General features: G+C 32.3%; 2 protein-coding genes and 1 pseudogene across 2 annotated transcripts in view; all 3 read left to right on the forward strand.

The window, feature by feature from the left end:
• The first annotated feature begins 216 nt into the window (after window positions 1-216).
• On the forward strand, window positions 217-6,185 carry LOC139521481 (cholinesterase-like). Its single transcript, XM_071314956.1, has 5 exons — window positions 217-241; window positions 1,594-2,552; window positions 3,915-4,083; window positions 4,775-5,036; window positions 6,032-6,185. The coding sequence occupies exons 1-5, from the start codon at window positions 217-219 to the stop codon at window positions 6,183-6,185; spliced, it is 1,569 nt and encodes a 522-aa protein (XP_071171057.1).
• Window positions 6,186-7,943: 1,758 nt separating this feature from the next.
• Window positions 7,944-23,506, forward strand: part of LOC139520256 (myosin regulatory light chain A, smooth adductor muscle-like) — a 396,856-nt gene continuing 381,293 nt past the window's right edge. The window contains exon 1 of the mRNA XM_071312753.1: window positions 7,944-7,949. The gene's annotated coding sequence lies outside the window, so the exon portion shown is untranslated. The remainder of the gene's footprint in view (window positions 7,950-23,506) is intronic.
• LOC139521482 (acetylcholinesterase-like) lies at window positions 14,270-21,867 on the forward strand (annotated as a pseudogene).

Consider the following 23,506-nt stretch of genomic DNA (forward strand, 5'->3'; position numbering starts at 1 on the left):
ATTGGTGCTTTACTTTAAGTATTGTACGTGCATATCAGAACGAGAACATGCTAATGGATTACATGAGCATTAAGGCAACAGTAGTAAATAAGTTACCTGTGAACGATAATAAAATCCCTTGTTTTGTTAGGTAGATTTATACAAATTTTCGAAATGACGAATAAAAAACAATAAAATATTACTGAATTAAGGACATGATTTTCTGACTGGATACGAATGAAATCTTCCAATGAAGATCTTGGTAAGTAACTATTTATACATTTCTACTGTAACTGTTCGTCGTTTGAAAATACAATTGAAACAATAGAAAAAAAACAAAGAATATGGGATAGCCATCAATCACACAAACTAAGTGCATACACAGCAAAAACACAAGAAAGGCAGAGGAACAGCAGTTTTTATTGAAGATCTTCATCTCACAGTTTTAAAGAGGCTCTCGACTTTGAACAAAAAAATAAGAATAAAATTGTGTCCTCATGGCAAGCTAAAATAAAGACAGAAGCCTGTTATTCAGTGGTTGTCGTTTATTGATATGTTACATATTGGTTTTCCGTTTATTTTTTGTAAATACATTTTCTCGTTTGAATTGTTTTACATTTGTCACTTCGGTGCCTTTTATAACTGACTATGCGGTATAGGCTTTGCTCATTTTTGGAAGGCAGTACGTTGACATACAGTTGTTAATTTCTGTGTCATTTGGTCTCTGTGAAAGAGTTGTCTCATTGGCAATAATACAATATCTTCTTTTTTTATTCTAAGGTCGAGACGGCCCCTAGCACCGGCTTGAATGGAAATCTCACGCTTATTTCATTACTAAAAATCCCACTTTTTATCATTTTTTTTAAAAAATTGTCTTATATCATATATGATATCGTTTTAATTTTCAATAGGAGGAGCTTTATTACGAATGATTGTACATCTTGGTTACATAGGTGTAGGTACCTTGAAATCTTTAAACAACATTCACATTCAAATTCAGTATTTTGTACAAATTATGATAAAATAGCAAAATACATGGTAAAAATACATGTTTTAAACAAATGTTACAGGAGTTATGAAGTGAAAGTTTTCACTTTCAAGACTAGTTGTCCATTATTCAGTTTTAACCTTGGACTCGGTTTGACAATACCAATCCTCATTTTTGAGAATGTTTGCATCCATTGAAACAAACCTATCTTCTTAATTTTTTAACTCAGAAACTATTATTCAGATTAGTGTTGATTCTTGAAAATGTTTATATTATATATGTTTTCATTGTATATTTTGCTGTACAATACATTTTTAATTTACTATGTAACATCTTGCTAACAATCCTTGAAATCTTCAAACGTCAGGAGTGGCATGTAAATGTATGTACATGCATCGGCCAAATGGAAATTCAGTATCTTGAATAAATCAATAAAAAGAGAAAAACACTTTTAAAAAATGCGTGTTTAAACAAATGTTACAAGAGTAATTAGGTAAATTTTTTGACTTTAAAGAATAGTTGTCAATATTTTTCAGTTTGAATCTTAGACTCGGTTCGACAACATCAATCCTCACCTATACTTTGGAGAATGTTTGCACCGTGCTTTCTTTTAATTGTATTTCTAGTAACTAATTGCACATCAGTAAATACAAAAATAAAAACGAAAATAGGAAAAATTGAAGGGTTTACTCAGATTGTACTTGGTAAAAAGTTAATTACACACTTAGGAATCCCATTTGCCGAACCTCCAGTTGGAAATTTAAGATTTAGGAAACCTGTTCCAAAACGGCCATGGAGAGGAACAAGAAAAACTCTGAAGTTCGCTAAATCGTGTTCCCAGCCAACTTTCTTTACCACTAATATTCCAGCGGCCAACCAAGGTGAAGACTGTTTATACCTAAATGCATGGATCCCTCAAGGAGGATGTAAACGCAAACATACAATGGTATGGATTGTTGGAGGAGGGTTCCTTACTATGAATGTTATTGGTAGTGATCCGAAAGCTATTGCTGCATTTACAGATACTATTGTGTTCACAATTAATTATAGAGTTGGACCATTAGGTTTTCTATATTTTGACCACAACGATGCTCCTGGTAATATGGGACTGCTTGATCAATCACTAGCAATCAAATGGATATATGACAACGTGAGAAGATTTGGAGGAAGTAAGCATAAAATAACTTTATTTGGACAAAGTGCTGGCGGTGCTAGTGTGAATTATCACATGCACTCCGAATTTACGCGCCGATATTTTCAAAAAGCAATCATACAAAGTGGAGCAGCTGATACGAAATTTGGCTATCATTCCCCTTCTGTAGCACTTAAAACTGCTAATGATTTTGCCGAGCAGCTTGGTTGTAACAAGGCCTCAGTAGAGGATAAGATTGAATGTCTACGATCATTACCAGCCTCAATAGTGTCGGCAATACAAATTTCTCCTATTCCGAACCCTCCGTTATTTATCAGGTCTCATTTACCTACAATTGACAAATGTGGATTCATTTCCAAATCACCAATAGAGCTCGGGAAACAGCCTCTTCCCAAGCATATACCAGTTTTGTTAGGGGTCGTAAAAGATGAGGTATCGTTCTTCATGATACAAAAATTTAACAATACTTTTAGATATTTGGATGATATATTGGCTCTAAATAATGACGACTTCAGTATGTATACTAAAGAAATTTATCCTGTAGAACTTACTTTAAATAAAGCTAATGATAACAATGACCACTGCCCTTTCCTCGATCTTGATATCTATATCATAAACGGGAAGCTTAATACAAAAATTTATGATAAAAGAGATGATTTTTCATTTCCTATTGTTAATTATCCATTTTTAGATGGTGACGTTCCCTTGTCACCATCTTATGGTGTGTATATATCTCAACTTGTACGATTCGCTCGTGTATGTAACAATGTATTAGATTTTAGCGAGAGAAATTTATGTATTACTGAAAAATTATTACACCAGGGTTTTCGATATCACAAACTGGTCAAAACATTTACTAAATTTTATCACCGGTATAAGGAAATAATTCGTAAATATAACTCAACATGCAGACATCTTATACGTTCAGGTATTTCACATCCAAAATTTTATGGAAATATTCTTTATAAAGCACAAAAATGTCAGTATTCTCCTCAGAAACTAACAAAACCTTTAAATAGACTTATTAAAAGGGGATATAGTTACGATACTGTTGTCAGGTCATTAAAGATTGCATATTTTGGCTTTAACATTGATTCACTGATAGGGTCTTTGCATCGGAACTAAACACATTTATTTCTAAAAAAACAGTTGTTGGCATGACACGGGTTATGTTCTTCTCATATATTTTATGATAGTATGATACTAAACCCCTAACGGGAGGGATTGTACCTGATATTCATATGATGAAGACATAATCTTTCAATCAGTTTAATTGAGGTCTGGAGCTGGCATGTCAGTTAACTGCTAGTAGTCTGTTGTTATTTATGTATTATTGTCATTTTATTTATTTTCTTTTGTTACATCTTTTGACATCAGACTCGGACTTCTCTTGAACTGAATTTTAATGTGCGTATTGTTATTCTTTTACTTTTCTACATTGGCTAGAGGTATAGGGGGAGGGTTGAGATCTCATAAACATGTTTAACCCCGCCGCAATTTTGCGCCTGTCCCAAGTCAGGAGCCTCTGGCCTTTGTTAGTCTTGTATGATTTTAAATTTTAGTTTCTTGTGTATAATTCGGAGTTTAGTATGACGTCCATTATCACTGTACTTTTATGCATATTTTAGGGGCCAGCTGAAGGACACCTACGGGTGCGGGAATTCTCGCTACATTGAAGACCCATTGGTTGCCTTCGACTGTTGTTTGCTCTATGGTCGGGTGGTTGTCGCTTTGACATATTCACCATTTCCTTTCTCAATTTTATTCATGGCTTTTTACGTTAATTTGCTGAAGGTACCTATAGACATCAATGATGGAGTTATAACAAGGGATGAGTACTTCAGAATTCTCCCACTGCTCGTCGCTGCGAACAATGCAACTTATGCTAAAATCGCTGGATACTATCTTCGTCCATTCCTACCAGATGAACCACGGTCATACTTAGATGTCTCCATAAACATAGGTTAGTTGTTAACGTTAAGATATTTATAAAATAATGTCCAGGTTTGTAAAATGTTTTATTTCTGTCATTTAACTTTGGCTTTACATTTTTAAACTATACTGATAATTTTAAAAAATAATTCAAGTCGGTTATTTCTTGTTACTGAATTTCATTTTTATTGTCAAGTACCAATTAACTCGTGATTGTTTCCAAGATTAACATTTTGAACGCCAGACTCGCGTTTCGTCTACAAACTTCTCATTAGAGACGCTCGATAAAAATGTTAAAAAGGCAAACATGTACGAAGTTAAAGAGAGTTCAGGATCCAAAATTTATAAAAGTTCTTAGTAAAGAACAAATTGCAACGATTCAATTGATAATGCAAAATGATGGTTATTTTGCAAACCAATGAACCATATTTACAATATGCCAAACCCTTACTGTAATAAAACAAATTGTTATTCAAAACTCGAATTAAATCTATTCTTTCTGTATATATGTTATTATCGTGATTTAGGCATTTTTTGAAATGATTTATTGTAAATTGATTTGTTTTGCCACAAACATACAGTGCATCTTGAATGGTAATAACATTTATTGATTATAACGACGATAGTGAAACACCTTAAATGATAAAAATAACGCTTTACAAATGTGAATAGTATTATTAAAAGATTGTTATTTGATAAATATTCAAATATTATAATTGTAGGTTCAGACATTAACTTCAAATGTCCTGTGATAGAAGTTGCACAGGCTTTGTCGACAGTAAACCCTGATAATACCGTCTACATGTATTCCTTCGAATATAGTTCATTATATCCACCTTTACCTGAATGGTTCGGGATACGACATGCAGCTGAAAATGCCTTTGTATTTGGTGCGCCTTTGATAGACCGCGTCAACTACTCTGACACAGATAGATATATCAGCAAGAGAATGATGAAATACTGGACAACATTTGCTAAAACAGGGTATTTGATCTTTGTTTTTAATATTATCTCTAGTCCAGTTGTCATGGTAATATAAATCTCTTTGAACTTAACGTAAAAATTTCTTTAGTTATGAATATGTTTCCTGATTCGTCGTTTAAGAATTCAAAATAAAAAAATCATTGATAATTTCCTTGTCCGTACCAAAAATTTGAAAATATCGCCATCTTTTGAATTTTTATTTTGGACATATGTAACCAATAACAACGTTTTATGTACGCTTTTAATTTTTTTACCAAGAATACATTATAGACTATAAAAAATGAGAATAATTACTACTTCATTTTTGCAAGATTTATAGTATAACATTGTTTCTATAATTAAACAGCCGATATTAATGACATTCAGACAATAATTGGAATAGAATTGTCAAGATTAAATAACCTTTACTTGTTACATTTACATATTTTGTAAGATTGGCCATTCAAAGTACGCTGAAACTTTTTGCAGACATAACAGAAAGATCTGAATATTTTTCAAAGTTTATCGATTTAAAAAATATATATAAGTTTATAATGTTTACTATCGGAATAAAAATGACATTAAACACCAAAAAAACACCAACAAAAAAACATTTAAGAATAATAACAATATAATAAAAGACGTGTAGGGGTAAAATCTAACTACGAATCTATACGTAATACGTCAAGCTGACCGAATTTTAAACCCTAGTATGTTTCATAAAGAAGTGTATACATCAAATAAGATATTTCACTTTCTCAGAAAAATTAATAGTTCGATGCAATACCGAACCATGGTGTTAGGTAACTACTCCAATGCATTTCCGGTAAAATATATGATTATTAATTTTCGATTTAAAACATGATTGCTTGCTTAACAGTTTTGGCAATGTCTTTTTGGTAATCTACTTTTCATCATGTTCAATCCCAATGTGTATTTAATGGATTATTTTAATACAATTTCCTTTTTCTTTAAAAATACAATAATGAGTCCCATTATATGAATAATTTTTGTAGAAATCCGAACTTCTGTAAAGACAAGTGTAACGATTGGAATCGCTATGACAGCCGGGACAAAAAGTACTTGATAATCGACAGTGACTGTCCTCAAGATGGCCAAGGACTAAGGGAAACACAGTGTGCTTTCTTGAAGAAAGTACTGGCCCCGTGATAGTAATTAATAAATAGAATTATCAAATATGTTCTATTTTAATCATTTCCATTTCATTATAAATGAATTATCAAGTATGAAGTCCAACGAATCATGTAACTACCAAAGACACACTACGTGCTTGTTAAACATTACGATCTTTGAGAATGAGACAAAACCAATGTGAAATATTAAGGTAGTAAAGGCCCCGATTTGGACAAATTGTATCACTATTAAAACCAGAAAAATAACAGCTAGATTAATGATAGTACAAAAAATGAAAAACAAATATGACCCATAGCAATTAACGACAACCACTGAAGTACAGTACAAATTAAACAAAATAAGATGTGTCATGTTGGCCAAAGATACATACAGGCAACAGTCGTATACCACTGTACAATTTAGCAAAAAAAAAAATCAAAAAAAATCTGGAAAACAAACAGATACTCGGAAAAATACATAAAATTTGAGGAAAACAATGGAAGAATAGAATAACGGAATCACATCTCTCGAACAAAAAATCAAAGGAAGTTGACGTTCGAGGTTGACAGCAAGAAATATCAATACCAAAAAGCAACATATATGAAGTTCTTAAATGACAAAATTTTAATGTAAAACAATTCAAATGAAACAAACGATCGTTATGATTATTATACAATCGACGCATCACTGAGAAAAATGTTGAGTAAACCTTACAATTCAAAATAGTAAATTTAACTGTCCGTTCAAAAAATAAAAAAATAACAATTTTACCGTTAAAGAATTTTTGATTAGAGATTTTGTTGGAATTTCGTGATATGAGACACGAAATTGACACATCTATCTGGTATAGATCAGTGTTTTAATGTCCGATTTGTACCATTAAGATATCGGCATTGTATTTGTTCCAACATACATTAAACAACTGGCTGTGTAAATCAATTATTTAGAGGCTAAAAATTGTGAAAAAAGTTCTAAACTTTAAATTCCGCAATTGAATTTGTCAGTATTTATCGAGTATTTATCGAGTCTCGAGTGCAATTTCGTATAAAAGAAATCTGCATTCCTGAACTGTGAATATATGGCACATAAGTCAAATTTGACCTACAGTTTGATGGGTTTGGCTGTATTTTTTATTTCCTTTTAGTCATATAGCTAAGCACGTGTTTAAGTGTTAAACACCATTGGATTTCAAACATTTGGATTTAAGTGTACATGTTCCAAATTAAGGTAAATTAGTCAGTGTTTCGGTACTGGCATGATTTTTTACAAACTGTTTTGTTTTAATTCTCTGTTAATAAGTTCATACATCATTTAGTAAAATAACGTCCAAACTCAGGCAAAGTTGTTAGTAGTTTGGTTTGATGATTTTTGTTTATCCTACAACTGAGTGTCTTATCATACTTTAACAGCTTTATAAATATTTTGATATGAGCGTCACTGATGAGTCTTATGTAGACGAAACGCGCGTCTGGCGTACTAAATTATAATCCTGATACCTTTGATAACTATTAACAGCTTAACATGTATTGCTAGCCTGTATTTGTTTACTACAAAGGTATCGTTTTAAAGCTCCGCCCACTGCCTGTCTATTGCTGTTGACAAGTGTTGTAAGAACTCACTTTCCTTAAAAATGTGCACTGAAATCGCATTCCAATCACGTATGTCTGCGTCTGTGAATGTTCTAGTCTCCGATTAGCGACCCTATTTCCGCTCATATACAAACATGAACATCAAAATCAACTCCATGTTCTTTTGTGTCAAACTTCAAGTTGAAATTTTGAAGGTAACAATCACAAAATCAACAAAGCAACAATGTCAATTATCACTGATTGTACGGACAGTTCGTACTTCTGAAGCGTTAGACAAATCAAACACTTTTGCCTAACATTGGACAATGTTTTGTTATAATTATTTACTGTTGAAATCAGTTGTTATGTTATAATGAGTAAATATTAACTTTGAGCAATGCATAATTGTTGACCATGCGAGATTCTTTTCTGTTCATTCGTCATAAGCTGAATGTGTGATATGAATATTGCTTCGCGAGGATTGAAGGATTTTAGATCGAAAAAAAAAAGCAATAAATGTGAGTTTTTCTGTCTTCGAAAGCAAAGAAAAACAATGTTCAAAATTAGTTGCAGGATAAAGACAAAATCTATTTAGCTGTTTTTGTGCCCGGCTCGAAACACTGAGGAATAAAACACACCAAAGCTCGTATTACAGCTGTTACTTAGCCTCGTACAAACACAGCTGATTACTCTTAACACTTATTGTCTATGTATACTGGCTTATAAAAAATGGTTTAAGCGTTCTGACAGTGTTGTTTTCGTTTCAAGGTCTGTTAAGCAAAACGATTGTACGTATATGATTTATAAGTAAGTAAGTAAGTAATTAGTTTATTACAGTGTCACAATCTTACATTATACATAATATATTATACATCAGATACAAACAGCATAAAAACATATAAGAATCCTGTCTTAAAAGACATGAGACACTTTTACCTCATGCTCATTAAATGCATACACAATTTAAAACACAAATTTTTCACTTAAAAGAACAAAAAAGGTAAAATTGATTTAAAAATCTTAAATAAGATGCTAATAAATAATAATTAAAAATTTAATTTTTTTAAAAGTTATAAATTTATCTTTCTCCTCTTAAACATCAAATGCAATATTTTAGCTAATAAAAATAAAATTTCATCACAGCTCATAATATAATTAAATTTCTCTTCTACACTCAAGATAATAAAATTTCAACATAGTTTGATAAAAAGGGTGAATTTAAAAGTTCCTCTCTCAAGTCCGAATAAAAATTACAGTTCATTAAAAAATGTTGTTCAGTTTCAATCGTATTTCCATCACAAAACTGACAAATTCTTTCATTTAAAGGTGTAACTGGCTTGGTGTAACGTCCTGTTTCAATGGCGAGCCACAACGAAAGTTTGATAAAGTTCTACGGTAGTCTCTAAACTTGACGGATTTCACATAACTGCTTGGCTTAAGATAACTTTTATACTGTCTGAACGTCCTAAGTTTATTTCCATTTTCACAGTTTCGATCGTTATGGACATCGCGTAGCCAATTTTCAGCATCCATAGTGGTTAACTTGTCCTTTACAATATTAACTTTTTGTCGGATTGTCATATTTTGAGCGTTTATCAAAGAACTTAAGTAACTTTTTTGAATAAATTTCAGTACACGGGAATGTCACGAGCGCTGTTTTGATTTACTCGATTCATGTATCTTTTTAACGAGCCTATTTCCATCTAAATTTGTAACTTTAAAATCCAGTCTCAAAACTTCGATATTTTGTTTAGTTTTTACTGTAGACCATCCCATGTCTCCACGTATAGCTATGTTTGAAGAGTTATTGAAAGCACTTAGGTAGTATCGGCATGCTTTGTTTTGAAGTTTCTAATTGTTTGTGTTCTGATATGCCCCAAATACTCGCTCCATATAATAAAACAGGCTGTACAAGGCTTTCATATAGTTTTGTAAATATGTCATAATCCATTCCGCCACATGAATGAACTTTGTATAAAGTGCGGAGAGTGCTCTGCTTGCCGACTTTCTTATTTCCTTCACTGTAAATTTCCAATTTAGATGTTCATCGAGCCACAATCCTAAATATCGATATTTACTGCAATAATCAATAGTTGTGTCTCCAAAAAGAAAGTTAAAGTTCGATCGAGGGGTTACGGGACATCGAAAATGTATTATTTTTGTCTTTTCAAAATTTAAACTCAATCTCCACTTTGAACACCAGTTGTTGACTACATTTAACATCATTTGAAGGGATTCTTCATCTGGTGCTAGTAAAAAAATGTCATCAGCGTATAACAGGATAGACAAAATGCACGACTCATTGATCGGGATACCAAGATTCAGATTGTTTATTTCATCGACAAGATCGTTTACATACACAGAGAATAATGATGGGGATATTTTGCAGCCTTGTTTTACACCCATATTAACGCCAAACATATCGGTCATATGGCCGTTTACTTTAACAGCATAGCGAACATCTACATATAGCGACTGTAGACCTTTCAGAAACTTTCCATTTATGCCTATTGACATCAGTTTAAACCACATCATCTCTCTATTTACAGAATCAAAGGCTTTTTTGGCATCGATGAAACAAGTAAACGTTGAAAATCTTCCAATTTTTCTATTAGTTATAATACTTGTTAGAGAGTATAAATGTTCGATGCAACCACGATCTTTTCTGAAGCCGTTTTGTTCATCGGCTAAGATGTTATTTTCTTCTAACCAGGATGATAAACGTGTGTTAAGAATATCTGCATATATGTTACAGGGAATTGACATCAGAGCTATCCCTCGATAACCTAAAGGATCACGATAATCTTTGTCTGGTTTTAATATTGGATTAATGAGTATGTTGTTCCATGTCGCAGGCACATCTCCATTGTCAAATGCATACTTTATGATCTTGAATAGAATATTCACACACGAGTTGTGACGAAGAAATTCGGCACATATTTGGTCGAGCCCGCCGGCTTTATTAAGTTTTGCTCGATAAACAGCCTTCTCAACGTCATCATACGAAATATCACTATTTAAGATTTCTGACAGCTTTCCTGAAAGATTTATTATTTCATTTTCTAGTTGATGTTGGACAGTACATATAAAGTCTTCGTCGTACTTACAATCAGTTACATTGAATAAATGTTCATACTTGCATTTCCATGTATCACATACTGTTTTAATATCTTTACACACATTACCTTCTGATGTTAATACTTCTAATGGTATTGAAGAACGCCTGTCATTCGCTATTCCTAATTTACCAATTTTCTTCCAAAAGTCTCTTGTGTTGTTCTCTGTCGAAAGATTAAGTAACTCTTGCTGTTGTCGCATTTGATAACTTCGTTTTTCCTTCCTCAAAAGCTTATCGAACGCATTTCTCGATGTAAGAAATTGTTCTCGCTCACGTTTCTTTTTGGTACCACATCCTTTCCATTTAAGCCATACCTTTCCATGTTCGCAGGTTTTATCCCACAGTAATTTGAGATTATCATTCCAGTATGGTTTGTATCTTGATTTTCCTTTTGACTTCCTGTTTTGGTTATCTCCTTCTGATTTTATATTTTATATAGTACAGCAAACTTATGGATGTTTGAGGAAAGGATCCAGCAATAATATAAGAATATGACTTTATTCATCTTTGACACTTATTCAAGAAATTAAGATTACTTTTATCATTTTATAGAAACGACATATGTCCCATGAAAACGTTAGTCGTTTACACTTCATTGCAGTCTACTTTATATGTTATCGCAGAAATATTGCGATATTTATATTATTGTAAAAATTGATACGTTGTAGGTTTCTCAAAAATACCTCGCAAATTCTTCATTTTTTGTCTACTTTCTCACTATCCCAATAATAACTGTTTTCAATTGACAGTTTTATGATAAAAGAATGAAATTCAAAACAGTGTGGCTTTGGCCATTGATTGACACATTAAATTCATCCATTAACTGGGACAATTTAGGTGAACGTTTGTATGTAACGACCACTGCTCACTATGTACTTTTTAAAGACGCTTCAACTATGGGGTCACCAAAGATTCTCAACACCTTCATAAGGTTATTCGAAAAATTAGTCAGAAATAACACGATGTTTTGATTTATACCAATTATATAAATCAAAACATAAAGGTTATTCCTGATTAATTTTCGAATTATTTTATAATTAAAGGCGTTAAGAAACCTTTTGTGACCCCACAGTTTAAATGTCTATCGTAGGTACGTCGTGAACAGTGGTCGTTACAGACAAACGTTCACGTAAATTGTCCCAGTCAATGGATGAATTTAATGTGTCATTCAATGGCCACAGCCACACTGTGTTGAATTTCATTCTATATGTCAACCTCAAATGCTGTATTAATGCTCGGACTTAAAGAATTGTATATGAAATTAGTCCAGACTTATGACAAAATAAAACTTCTTTATTTCATAAGCAGTCATTTAAAACGAACTTTTTAGCTGAAAAAAAAAATGAAACAAACTTATCATTTATTTTTGCCATTATATTATCACGTATATTTTTAGTGTTTTATACTCATCGACCAATCATATATTAGGTACACGCATATGTTCAATACCAATATATTAGGTACAAGCCTATTTTCAATACCAATCAATTTTAATTTCGACTAAAACAGTTATTCCTTAAAAGTTATCAGTCAATCTAGAATATTTGATCAAGCTAATCAATACTTGAATCAATTATTGGATGGCTCGCCAAAGTGTTTTTTTTTTGTATAAATACTGTGTAAATAATGTTTGTTTACAATTTTACCTTACTTAACATGTGAAATTTAGAGTGTATTTAACGAAAATAAGATTGTCTTCACATAACTTATTTGTTGAAACAGGACGATATCACGGTGTTAATAGATCAGAAAGAAAATGCACTCTCTGTACTTTAAATACAATAGAAGACGACTTTCAATTCATTTTATAGTGTGATTGTTATAATGCAATAAGGAGACAGTACATTACGCCATATTATTATAAGCGTCCACCGTCATTTATGCATAAGCTTATACAGTTGTTGGGCACAGAAAATATAAAAGACATATGTAACCTTTGTAAATTTCTTTTCCATGCATTTGAATGTCAAACAGACATGTTATAAGTTATCAATACTTAATATAGATCATTATTCTTCTCGGATGTATTCATTTATCAGTTATGTATGTTTTATGTATTCATTTATGATATATTTGTATTTGCATATATATTATATTTGTACTGATGAGCATTATTTGCTCAAAGTAATAAAAGAATTGAATTGGAAAATCAAAGTATTGACCACTAACACGTGTTTCTTATCAAGCAATTATAGTATTGACCACAACAACTTGCTCTTTATCAACCAACAATCTTAGTCTTCTACACAACCAATTGTTTCTTATCAACCAATTACAGTCTTGACAAAAATCACTTGTTTCTTACCAACCAATCTTAATCTTCTCTACAACCAATTATTTCTTATTATTCAATTACAGTTTTGACCACAGTCATTTGTTTTGTATCAATCAATTATTGTAGTATTGACCACAACCAATTGTTTCTTATCAATCTCAGTCTTCACTACAACTACATGTTTTATCAATCAATTACAGTATTGACTACAACCACTTGTTTATTGTCAACCAATTATAGTCTTGACCACTACCAATTGTTTCTTATCATTCAATTGAAGTCTTGACCACAACCACTTGTATCTTATCAACCAATCCTGTCAATGAAAAATGTGTCGATAGTTAATAATTTGAAAGATATGTTAGAGTACATACAACTTGTGGAGATAATATGTTATAATTTAAACCAATTGACTTCTCTTCCCTTTACACTAGTATTACTTCAAAACAGTACTAGTTATATAAAAAATAAGTATAAGTTCGTAAATACGATACGTCAGTGTCATATCTTACTACTAGAATGTTTTCCGGTCCTACATTTTAGATACCAATATAGTCGTCTGATTTTTAATTTTACCTATTGCGTCCTTTTCCCTGTTTTGGCATTTAACTGATGAATTCGCATGATGGTTGGTGCATAAACAGCAGATTTTATATACTCAGGCGACCGTCCGGCCTGCCTTCAATTGCAATTCCTGCCACTCATCCGGTTTTTTTTGTTAACAATATTTGTTTCTTCCTAAACGATTTACAAGATTTGATCATCGGTAAAAGTCTGATGCTTTCATATACCTCATTATAAACTAACAGAAAAATTGGTAGAACTAGCAATAGTTTGTCCCCCCCCCCAAAAAAAACCCCAACCCCAACATTGATACCAATATCTGGTTTTATGAGGGAAAGAATAAAGAGTAAAAAGACAAAAATACCGAGGAAAAGTCAAAACGGAGAATCTCTTATCAAATGGCAAAATCAAAAGCTCCAACACATCAAACGAATGCATAACAAATGTCATATTCCTGACTTGGGACAGCCATTTTTTTATGTAAAAAATGGTGGATTAAACCAGGTTTTAAAGCTAGCTAAACCTCTCACTTCAATGACAGTCCCGTTAGATTATTTTATATTGACAACGATGTTTGAACAAAAAAAAAACAGACATGAGAGGTAAGAAATTCAAACATCGGAGTACACTAGTCAATATTGGGTTATAATCTTAATCACGATAACAAAACAAAAACCGATATGTAATAAAGAAACACAAAACGGGACATAGACAAAGCAAAACGAAAACCAAGAATACTAAAATTTACAATAACACAATGACGGGATGTATAAGTACAGATCCATGTCACATGTAAAAAAAAAGGCATATAGACAAAGCACATTAACAAAAATGAAAGACAAGAATACAAAAATTACCCATAGCATGATAACAAGCTTAAATGAGGGGAGCAAAAGATACCAGAAGGACATTCAAACTCATAGATCAAACTGATAACGCAAAATAATTCTTCGTAAAAAACACTTCTGATTCAAACTAAACATCTCTAAAACTGAAATCATCAAGTTGCTTGTACTTTATTTTAATTGACAGGGTATTTGTAATTTTTTCAACAATCAATAGGCATTCCCATGGGAAAAAAATATGACGCTCTTCTTGTTACTTTACTCATATAAGACAGACTATATACAATGCTCCTCAAGAAGCTAGTATTATCCTTTAAATTTACGTTCCGCTTTTATCAATGTAGATGATTCTCTCTCACTAAACAAGCCAAACGTTGTGACTTTGTGACTATGTCAAACGTACCTACCCTATCGAACCTAATATAAAGGATATGACAGTCTAATGTCTTTATTTACGATAAAGGAATTATTTCAGCTAGCCAATTATGATTTTTTCATATCCATTAACTAACATACTTGCAGTGTCTACCTTTGGAGTACATATCTCCATCTTGATACGAAATTCTAAAGATTGCGTTTCCTGTAATTATTTCCTTGATAAAAGATTGCTGCTTACACGGAAACCATTCCCCAAGAGCCCGGTTCTTCTTCGTGTAATATAACTGAAAACCCAAAGGTCAGGTTGTATAACGTTAGTTTATATGATTTAGCACTATATTATCAATAAATAAAAGGATGCTAGCTGTGTTAACTCAAAGTAATCACCAGCTGCTTGTGAATTTGAAACATAAAGCCGATAAGATCAAACACATGTATGGAGAATAAAATACTGCAATTTCATGGTACCTTGTCACGTCCTTGCTAGATTTGGTTCCCTTAGTCTCAAATTGCTGGTTCGGCAAACATTAATTTCAATAACTACATGATTGATAATTGTTTGGGTCCTCATTGAAATGTTGGGGTCCTCAAGGAAATATTGGGGTCCTCAATGCACTTCAACTTTCTACCGTTATTTGTTCTTTTGAACTTTTCGATTCGAGCGTCACTGATGTGTCCTTTCTTGGCGAAACGCGCGTCTTTCGTACACAATTGTACTTCTGATACCTATCATGAGTGTGTTGACCAGATTGTTTATAATGTACAAAAGACTTTAATAAATCAAGAAGAAAACAACATAGAAACGTTGACAGAGAAGCTGATAGTATCGGCTTCAGATTCTCATTTCATCATGTGGAAGAGTACATGCATTTACCCAATCGATATTTTTATTATACAATTTAGGTGTACATAAAAGACGACGTAAAGCATACGTACCCAGGCCAGTGGTGTCCTTCTTCTGTTGCGAGAGACCGGTTCCATTCAAATTATTGTTTACGTCACAATGTCAGTTTTAATTGGTGTCTTCTTCAATGTCCTATTTGTTATTTCAGGTCCCAAAAAATCATTTGTACATTTTAAGAAAAGATATACTTATCTGTACATACTACGAATTAGAGAAAAGCTTGGCAAGACAAGCATTTTTTCTTGTTTGTAAAGCTCGTTCAAATAAAATTCATATTTTCCGTAATTTTCCGAATACTGTATATTTAAGTTGACCGGATGAACCTGAAAAACATCCGTAACAGATGTCTCAAACTTTTGACCTACGATTTTTTCTTTTCAAAGTTGATGATGGGTTCAACTTTCATAAGTAAACGGCGTTTGAATATACCGCTGAAATTTATCATTGATCACAGATAAGTATGTACGACTTTAGTTTTTTTTTTTTTTTTTTTTTTTTTTATACTTTTATGATGTTGATGATGCATTGGTGCTTATAATCAAGTATTTTACATGCATATCACGACCAGAACGTGCTGATGAATAATAGGAGATATCAGTAACCTGTGAAAGATGATGAAATCCGTATTTATATCGAGATACTTATTTTGGTAATCAGATTTAACAAATTTTCCGACATAACGAATAACAGACAATAAAAATTCCCTTAGTTAGGTACAATATTCAATGGCTACGAATTAAATCTTCAAATGGTGTTTATTGTTACAGTTATACGGTAACTGTTCCTCGTTTTCAAGTCCCATTGAAACAACAGAAAAAAAAGAGGATATGGGATATCCATAAAAAAATTCCTACAAAATCAGTACATGTACAGCAAAAACACACAAAAAAGCAAAGGAAAAGCGCTATTATTGCTATTCTTAATCTCAAAGATACAGAAAGGCTTTCAATACAGAGCAAAATATTAAATTAAAATAAAATTCTAACCACATTGCGAGGTTGAGATGGTGCCCAGCACTGCCTTGGATGGCATTTTCGAGTCTTTTTCAGTGGCGTAGCTGGGTCATTTTTACGTGTACGCCCGAACCTTGACGAGGAATATGAGGGTAGCCAACCGCTCAATGTTAAAGCACCTGCTGGTAGTGGGTTCGAAAAGGACGAAGCCCCCGAAAGCTATCGAGAATGAGATACCGTAATGATTCCTGTCAGTAAAAAATCATTGATAGCAACATACTTTTGAATCTAAATGGTTTATTTGTTTTGCTTAAATTTTGTAATATGTTAACTTATGGTCATTGGTTTTAGAGAAAACATCCAAACAAATATTACTTTTAAATAAGTTTAAATGGTGCCGTGAGTGAGCATATAATCGACAAAAGCATCTTTTAATGAACACGAAAAAAATATTCCTTCTGGAACACCTAGGATTTCTTCCCACAAAAAGTTAATCAATTTATCATTCCTTTACAGGGATTTAAAAAAAAAATTGTCTTTTAATTTTTTTTTATCTGAAATATTTCACGACACTCTACGAAGGTTTATAAATTGAGTATGTAAAAAAATTAATTGCATAAAGAAGAGTTCGGCTATCAGTCTTTCAGAAAAGAACAGAAAAATGAACGAAAACAAATGCTTTTCAAAAAGTTTCTTTGGCATTTTCATAAAATTCGATGAAGGTTCGACAAGTATTTAATGTAATTGAGAAATAACAAAATGTAAGCCCAAACTGCAACCACTTATTAATTGCAGAAAGAAATACATTTTCTCCTTAAAATGCGGGAAAAGTAAAGATGTACAAAATGTTATTGCATTATTATTGCTCTGAATACTCTAAATTGATCATAAATAGTTTCTGTCCAACTTTTGTAAAATTTCACGGAGAGTCATTCAAAAGACTTTATCCACATTCGGAACCAAAATATTGACGCCGCTTTGTCTCGCTTTTGGGACATAAATCACAGGCTCGACAAAAATACAAACAGCATATCGAATCTGAGCAGATAGTGAATTGCTTTGAAAAGAAAAGTACGTAGAATTCATAGTAGATTAAGACTTTTACAAAAGATTTGAACAAATATATTAAATGATCTATTTGAGTAAATTTAGTCCCTTTTTATTCAAAATTACAATCCATTGAAAAAGAAGCACAAGGCTGATGTGCTTTTGACCAGTTTTTCTTATTCTATGTCGATTATTTATTTGTTTTATTTTCAAAATTCAAGTGTACGCCCGGGCGTTTTGACGTAAACGTCGCTACTCGCATGTTTTTTTTAATTACTATCAATCATATCAAATAAATTGGTTTATTTCCCCCTTTTAATCAACAGTCCTTTTGAGTTATGTGACTTATATCAAATGTTCTTTAGTTTACTTAGTAATAAAATCAATGCCCCTCAAAACAGCAGTAAAATGATGTTAATAAATAGAAAGATAATGTAAATGGTACAAAAACACCAATGTTAGTGAAACTCCGGTCAGGTTATAAGAGTACTACATGTACATGAAAGAAAGTAGAATATTTGGACTAGAATACATAAACAGTATATGGCTTATTTGACTAGGACAAATGTAAATGGTCAGCAGATCTGACCGAAAGTGTGCATGAACTTGATCGTCTGACTTGGTGACAATGCTTAGCATCGGTGAAATGAATCATTTTACCTTAAATAAACTAATTTTCTAGAAATTGTAATTAAGATGAATGTTTGTTTTTTAAATGTCTTATATCATTTATTACTAATAATTGTACATCTTGCTAACAAAGGTGTTGGTACGAGTGTCCCTTAAAATCTTAAAAAAAACATTCCCATTTAAATTCAGTATTTTATATAAATTATGAAAAAAAATATGTTAAAAAAAACTGTTTTAAACGAATGTAACAGGAGTAAGTATATGTGTTTGCTTTCCAGACTAGTTTTCCACATTATTCACTTTTAACCTAGGACTTGGTTCGACCACATCAATCCTCATTTAGGTTTTGAGAATGTTGGTAACGCGCTTTCTGTTGATCTTTTTTTTTCGTTACCAATTGTGCATCATATAACACAAAAATATATACGAAAACAGGAACAATTAAAGGGTTTACTCAAATTGTGCTTGGTAAACAGATTGATACATTCTTAGGAATTCCATTTGCCGAACCTCCAGTCGGAGTCTTAAGATTTAGGGAACCTGTTTCAAAAATGCCATGGAGAGGAACACGATACACTCAGAATTTCGCTAAATCGTGTTCCCATCCTGCTTTCTTTACCTCTAATATTTCAGCTGCAAACCAAGGTGAAGACTGTTTATACCTAAATGCATGGATCCCTCAAGGAGGATGTAGACACAAACACTCAATGGTATGGATTGGAGGGGGATTCATTACTGGGGATGTAGTTAGCAGTGATCCTAAAGTGATTGCTGCATTTACAAACACCATTGTTTTCACAATAAGTTATAGAATTGGGCCATTAGGTTTTCTATACTTTGACCACAATGATGCACCTGGTAATATAGGACTGCTTGATCAATCACTAGCAATCAAATGGATATATGACAACGTGAAACGATTTGGTGGAAGCAAACATAAAATTACTTTATTTGGAAATAGCGCTGGTGGTGCTAGTGTGAATTATCACATGCTATCCGAGTTTACGCGCCCATATTTTCAAAAAAGCAATCATTCAAAGTGGAGCAGCTGATACGAAATCTAGCTTTCATTCCCCTTTTGTTGCACTTTTTACGGCCAATGCTTTTGCTACGCAGCTTGGTTGTAACAATGCCTCAGTAGAGGAAAAAATTGAATGTTTACGATCATTACCAGCATCAGAAGTGTCGGCAATACAAATTTCTCCTATACCGACCCCTCCTTTGTTTATCAGGGCTCATTTACCTACAATCAACAAAATTGGTTTCATTTCCAAATCACCAGCAGCAGCAGCCTCTTCTCAAGCATATTTCCGTCATGTTAGGGGTTGTAAAAGATGAGGTATCGTTCTTAATGGCTTTTTACGTTAATTTGTTAAAGATACCTATAGACATCAGTGATGGAGTTATAACAAGGGATGAGTACTTCAGATTTCTCCCACTGCTCTTTGTTGCGAGTAATGCAACGTATGCTAACATTGGTGGAAATTATCTTCGTCCATTCTTACCAAATGAGCCGCAGTCCTACCTAGATGTGACCATAGATATAGGTTAGTTGTTTACGTTAAATAAAGGCAACAGTAGTATACCGCTGTTAATACAATAATCTTCAGTTTTTTTAAACTTTCTTTTTCTGTAATTTATTAACTTTTTTGTTTAGTTTAAAGTAACAACAGATATTAAAGACAACAGAGTATACCGCTGTTCGAAATTCATAAATCGATTGAGAAAAAAACAAATCTGGGTTATAAACTAAAACTGAGGGAAACGCATCAAATATAAGCGGGAAACTACGACACAACAGAAGCAAAACAGTAAAATGTAACACACATAGAAACGAACTAAAGTATAACAATGGCCATTTTAAGAAAAAAATGGTGGGTTGAACCTTGTTTACTAGATACATATGACCGAAAGCAAATATTTTTTTTTTTTAAAGAAAACAATGGTTCTTTAAAACTAAGTTTATTTTCAAATACCAACTACAAAAGGATGTCTTTATATAATACTATCTTTTATGTGTGAAAACAACTGCTTCAAATGAACGTTAGGTAATTAAACTGTAAAGTATATAGTAATTTAAGAATCTTCTTGTCATGATGAAAAATCTTTGTAACAAAAGAATAAAATTGAAAAAACTTTTTTTTAAAGAAAATCTATATAAACAAAATAAGTGTGTATTATAAAACAGAGGAAACGAATCAAATGTTTTCGATTGATTGATTGTTATTTGCTTGCGATCAGTAGCAAACATCTCCTGCATATATAGTATGAACACAAATTGATAAAAAAAAAATAGGAAAGTTCGGCAGAGGATTAACTATGATAAAGACCCCGGGTTATCAGCCACCGACGAAACGACGAAAGAGGTCTCAGAGTGTAGCGAGCTAGACAATCTCCTTATATGAGACATCACATCTATTGTCCTCATTCAGAAAGGTTGTGAAGTTACAGCCAAACAGCCAAAAAGTGTCCCTTTATAGCTTTGGTTTCATCGATATAAAATTCTTGAACATCGATCAAGTAGAGACATATCAAGGTAACCAAATGAACCCTGAGGGATTCACATAAACCATGTAAGAAGCGAGACCAGGTGCATATACAGGGTAAGCATCGCCTGCTGTGTCTACATACCTGTTGAATGCACTGATAAACCATATTGGTGTCAGATTGGAAGGAGGTACACTTCCAGTTGAAAAATTTTAAACAAATATTATTTTGCTGGACTATATATGGATTATATTATCCTTTTATTGAAAGACGCCTTTAAACTTTCTAAATCCCTTCATTTACAAGGTGAATATTCTATAATGTAAAAAATAATCAACACCTTCGCTTGATAGAATTTTTATCAATAGTTTAATGTTTTTTTTATCAGGAATATATTTGTACAAGACTTCGCAGATAAGACTTTTGTCTCAAAATAGAAAATGGTTATCAAATTAAAATTCATCGAGACCAAATTCTGTGCTAAACCTGCGAAGGCATCGAAGAAGAATCTCATTTTATTCTGAATTGCAAAGATAAAAAGTATATCACGAAAGTGTGAGAACCGTAAATGATAACAATAACTCGTTATGAATGTCAAGCGTATTATCAAACGTTTTCGTATCTTTATTTTTTTCTTTCTTAAATGTGTTATCATAAAAGTTCAAATGTGATATTTGTAGGTTCAGACATTATTTTCAAATGTCCTGTGATAGGACTTGCACAGGCTTTGTCCACAGTGAACCCTGATAATACCGTCTACATGTATTCCTTCGAATATCCAGCATTATTTCCACCCTTACCTCAATGGTTCGGGGTTCCACACGCAGCAGAAAATGAATTTATTTTTGGTACGCCTTTGATAAACAGCATCAACTACTCCGACACAGATAGATACGTCAGCATGAGAATGATAAACTACTGGACATCATTTGCTAAAACAGGGTATTAATCCTTTCTTTGAATATCTTGCACAGTCAAGCAATATCAATCTTCCTGAACTAAACGTAAAAGTCTCTTAGTTAAGACTCTATTTTTCGATTCGTCGTTTCAGAATAAAGAAAATGTAAAATCATTAATATATTTCTTGTTTACCTAAATCCGAAAATATCGCCATTGACTGAATGGCAATTGCTAAGGTCTTTGTAACCAATAGCAATTTTGAAAATTTTATCCAGAATGGATTATATTGTATTGAAACAATTACAAGCTTTACTGTTACCTTATTTTAAGTCTTATAACGAAACATTGCATCACAAATACAACAGCCGGTATTCAGACAATATTTGGAATAGAAATGTTATAATTATTTATCCTTTTTTTTTTTTTTTTTTTTTTTTAACTTTATATGTTTTGTAAGATTGGTAATTCAAAATACAGACATAACAGAAACATCATAACATTTGTAAGTTTCAATGAAAACCATGTACACAATTTTAATGTGTTGGTTGATCTATTGACTTTATAATGTTTATTATCTGAATTACAATGAAGATAGGGGAAAAAAACCAATACGAGTAAAATGCAAAAAAAAAATCATCAATAAAGCAAGAGACGTGTGGCTGTTATCGGTAACTAGTTCTGATCTATAATGAAGGGTATACATCTTATGAAATATTTCACTGTCTCAGAAATTAATTGTTTTCGTGTGTTGCAAACCGAACAGTGTGAGGTAAATACCGCCATTTCCCGCCGTAAAATATTTGATCATGTCATTGCAGAAAAAGATTACATTGTTTCTTAATTTGCAGTTTTAAATTTGAACAAAACATGATTAAATTGTTTCTTAATTTATAGTTTTGGCAATGTTTGTTTTGTAATCTGGGTACATAAGTAACTCGTTTATAAGATGATCCATCACAATGTGTATACAAAGGATTATTTCATACAATTTTTTTTCTTTAATTTTTTTTTTTATAAAAAATTATTAGTGATATGAATTCATTTTGTAGAAATCCAAACTTTTGTAAAGACACGTGTAACGATTGGAATCAATATGACAGCCGGGACAGGAAGTACCTTATTATTGACAATGATTGTCCTCAAGATGGCCAGGGACTGCGGGAAACACAGTGTGCTTTCTTGAAGAACACACTGGGCCGCGGTATAATAAATAATAAATAAAATATCGAAATCTATTCTGTTTTAATCATCTATATTTCATTGTTCCAATTTAACTGGTTGTATTTTCAAGTATGGTGTATCTACCAGAGACAAAATTACGTGATGTTAAGCAATTAAAGGCCACAGTACGGCCTTCAAGAATGACACAATATCACGTCAACAATTTAGGTATAAACATGAACAAATTATAAAACATTTGAAACCAGAAAACTAACGACTTGATTTATGATAAAACAAAAAAGGAGAAATAGATATGACCAATAACAACCAACGACAACCACCTGCATGACAGAAAAAAAAGAAGATGTGGCATGGTTGCCAATGTAACATAAAGACAACAGTAGTAAACCGCTGTTCAACACATCATTTATTAGAGGAAAACAACATAGCAACAGAATCACAACTCCCAATCAAATATCAAATGGAGACGGCAGTAAGAAATCACAATACCGAATAGCAAGCTAAAG

This window comes from Mytilus edulis, chromosome 4, assembly GCF_963676685.1.
Source record: "Mytilus edulis chromosome 4, xbMytEdul2.2, whole genome shotgun sequence".
Classification (NCBI taxonomy): domain Eukaryota; kingdom Metazoa; phylum Mollusca; class Bivalvia; order Mytilida; family Mytilidae; genus Mytilus; species Mytilus edulis.